Source organism: Seriola lalandi, unplaced genomic scaffold (assembly GCF_002814215.2).
Source record: "Seriola lalandi dorsalis isolate HSWRI2012SDOR001 ecotype SW California unplaced genomic scaffold, Sedor1 jcf7180002004870, whole genome shotgun sequence".
Classification (NCBI taxonomy): Eukaryota; Metazoa; Chordata; class Actinopteri; order Carangiformes; family Carangidae; genus Seriola; species Seriola lalandi.
In genome coordinates, this window is record NW_019475525.1 from 1 (window position 1) to 1449 (window position 1449).

A 1449-nucleotide genomic window follows, 5' to 3' on the forward strand; every position below is an offset into this window, starting at 1 on the left:
CCCCACGTTTTTCATATGTACATCATAAAGCTGATATTTTAGACTCCTTACACAATACTTTTTCATGCTGTGAAATCTTTCACATTAATACTGAAACAGAAAAAAAACTGACCCACTCTTGCACATATCCTCCTCCTGATGTGTATTATTAAAATAACTGCTCTAGATTCATTTCAACACGGACTTGTGGAGAGACAGATATCGGAGGTGCTCCATGGTTTACACCAAACCAAAGCCAACCGGATGGAAAATGATTCCTCTGTTGCTTCTGGGACCTCGAGCCAACCAGACACAAACCAGGAGGCTGGAAGTGTCTGCCGGAAGGTGATCCAAGCCCAGGACGTGTGTCCAATCTGTCAAGAGGAGCTGCTGGAGAAAAAACAGCCTGTGTCTTACTGCAGGTGTGTAGGCCGGGGTCGGGGTTTCAGACTGTTGTCACAGTACGGTCATGCTTCAGGGTGACGTAAGATGTTCTAGTCAACTTTTGCTGTACTACTGGCCTGAACATGACCTCATAGAGTACAGAGTGGTCTGTCGCACCGTAGCACTTTCAGCTGTTGACATAGGGCATGTTTGGCGGAAACTGCCAGCACAGATTTTAGGAAGTAATAAAATTTGGTTCAAATCCCTTGATATTGACAGAAGAGGACACATCATTCAAACACAACAAAATGAAATGAAATCTTTATTTCCTGCATTTTGGTGACGGATTTTCCGTGCTTGTTTGTAAGAACATGCTGTCCTTGTTTTTCTCCCAGGTTCGGTTGTGGCAATAACGTCCATATCTCTTGCATGAAAGTTTGGGCGGATCACCAGAAGCTCTCTGACAGGGAAGAAACGGTGAAGTGCCCTCTGTGCAGGGAGGACTTCGGCTCTTTGAAGTTACTCCAGGAGCAGGTGAAAAACGCAGCAAAGCTCTTCGCTGCTGCTGAGAGAGAGAAGCCAGGCAAGCACCTGGGAGTTCTCTGTAACGGTTGCCATGTCTGCCCTATCACTGGCAAATGTTTCAAGTAAGCTTATGGTAGTCATATCTGTGTGTAACATTAGTCAGTTTTTTTGCTGTCAGTTGTCAGTATTGAACAACATGATTATATTATTTGAAGTATAGTGAGAGTCTCCCAGTACATTGCGTTTTTTTTTCAGATGCATAGTCTGCAGTTACTTCTATTTGTGTGAGGACTGCTCAAAGAAAGGCTGCCACCCGCAGCATCAGTTTGCTTCACGAACAGTAAGCGTATATATGCATTCAGCTTTGAAACACTTACTTGCATCAGCCAATATCCCACACTGTGAACTAAAATGTTCAAGCATCTCAACTCAACACTGAATATACTTCAAACAGAAAAGAGGAGACAAGTGGCATTTTGTGGCAGAGGACCTGAGAGATGAACCAAAGGGAGCGGCCTCCCAGTCAGCAAATGACAGGTGAGTTGTTGGAAAATCAGCCAG

The 1449-nt window shown here is 44.3% G+C and overlaps 1 protein-coding gene across 1 annotated transcript; it reads left to right on the forward strand.

The window, feature by feature from the left end:
• Positions 1-166: 166 nt before the first annotated feature.
• LOC147820032 (E3 ubiquitin-protein ligase Zswim2-like) lies at positions 167-1425 on the forward strand (the record flags this gene model as incomplete). The annotated part of the gene is made up of 4 exons (XM_087178323.1): positions 167-401; positions 759-1010; positions 1144-1228; positions 1343-1425. Coding segments are annotated over 4 exons (655 nt in total), but the record flags the coding sequence as incomplete, so codon positions are not given.
• Between the last annotated feature and the right edge of the window lie 24 nt (positions 1426-1449).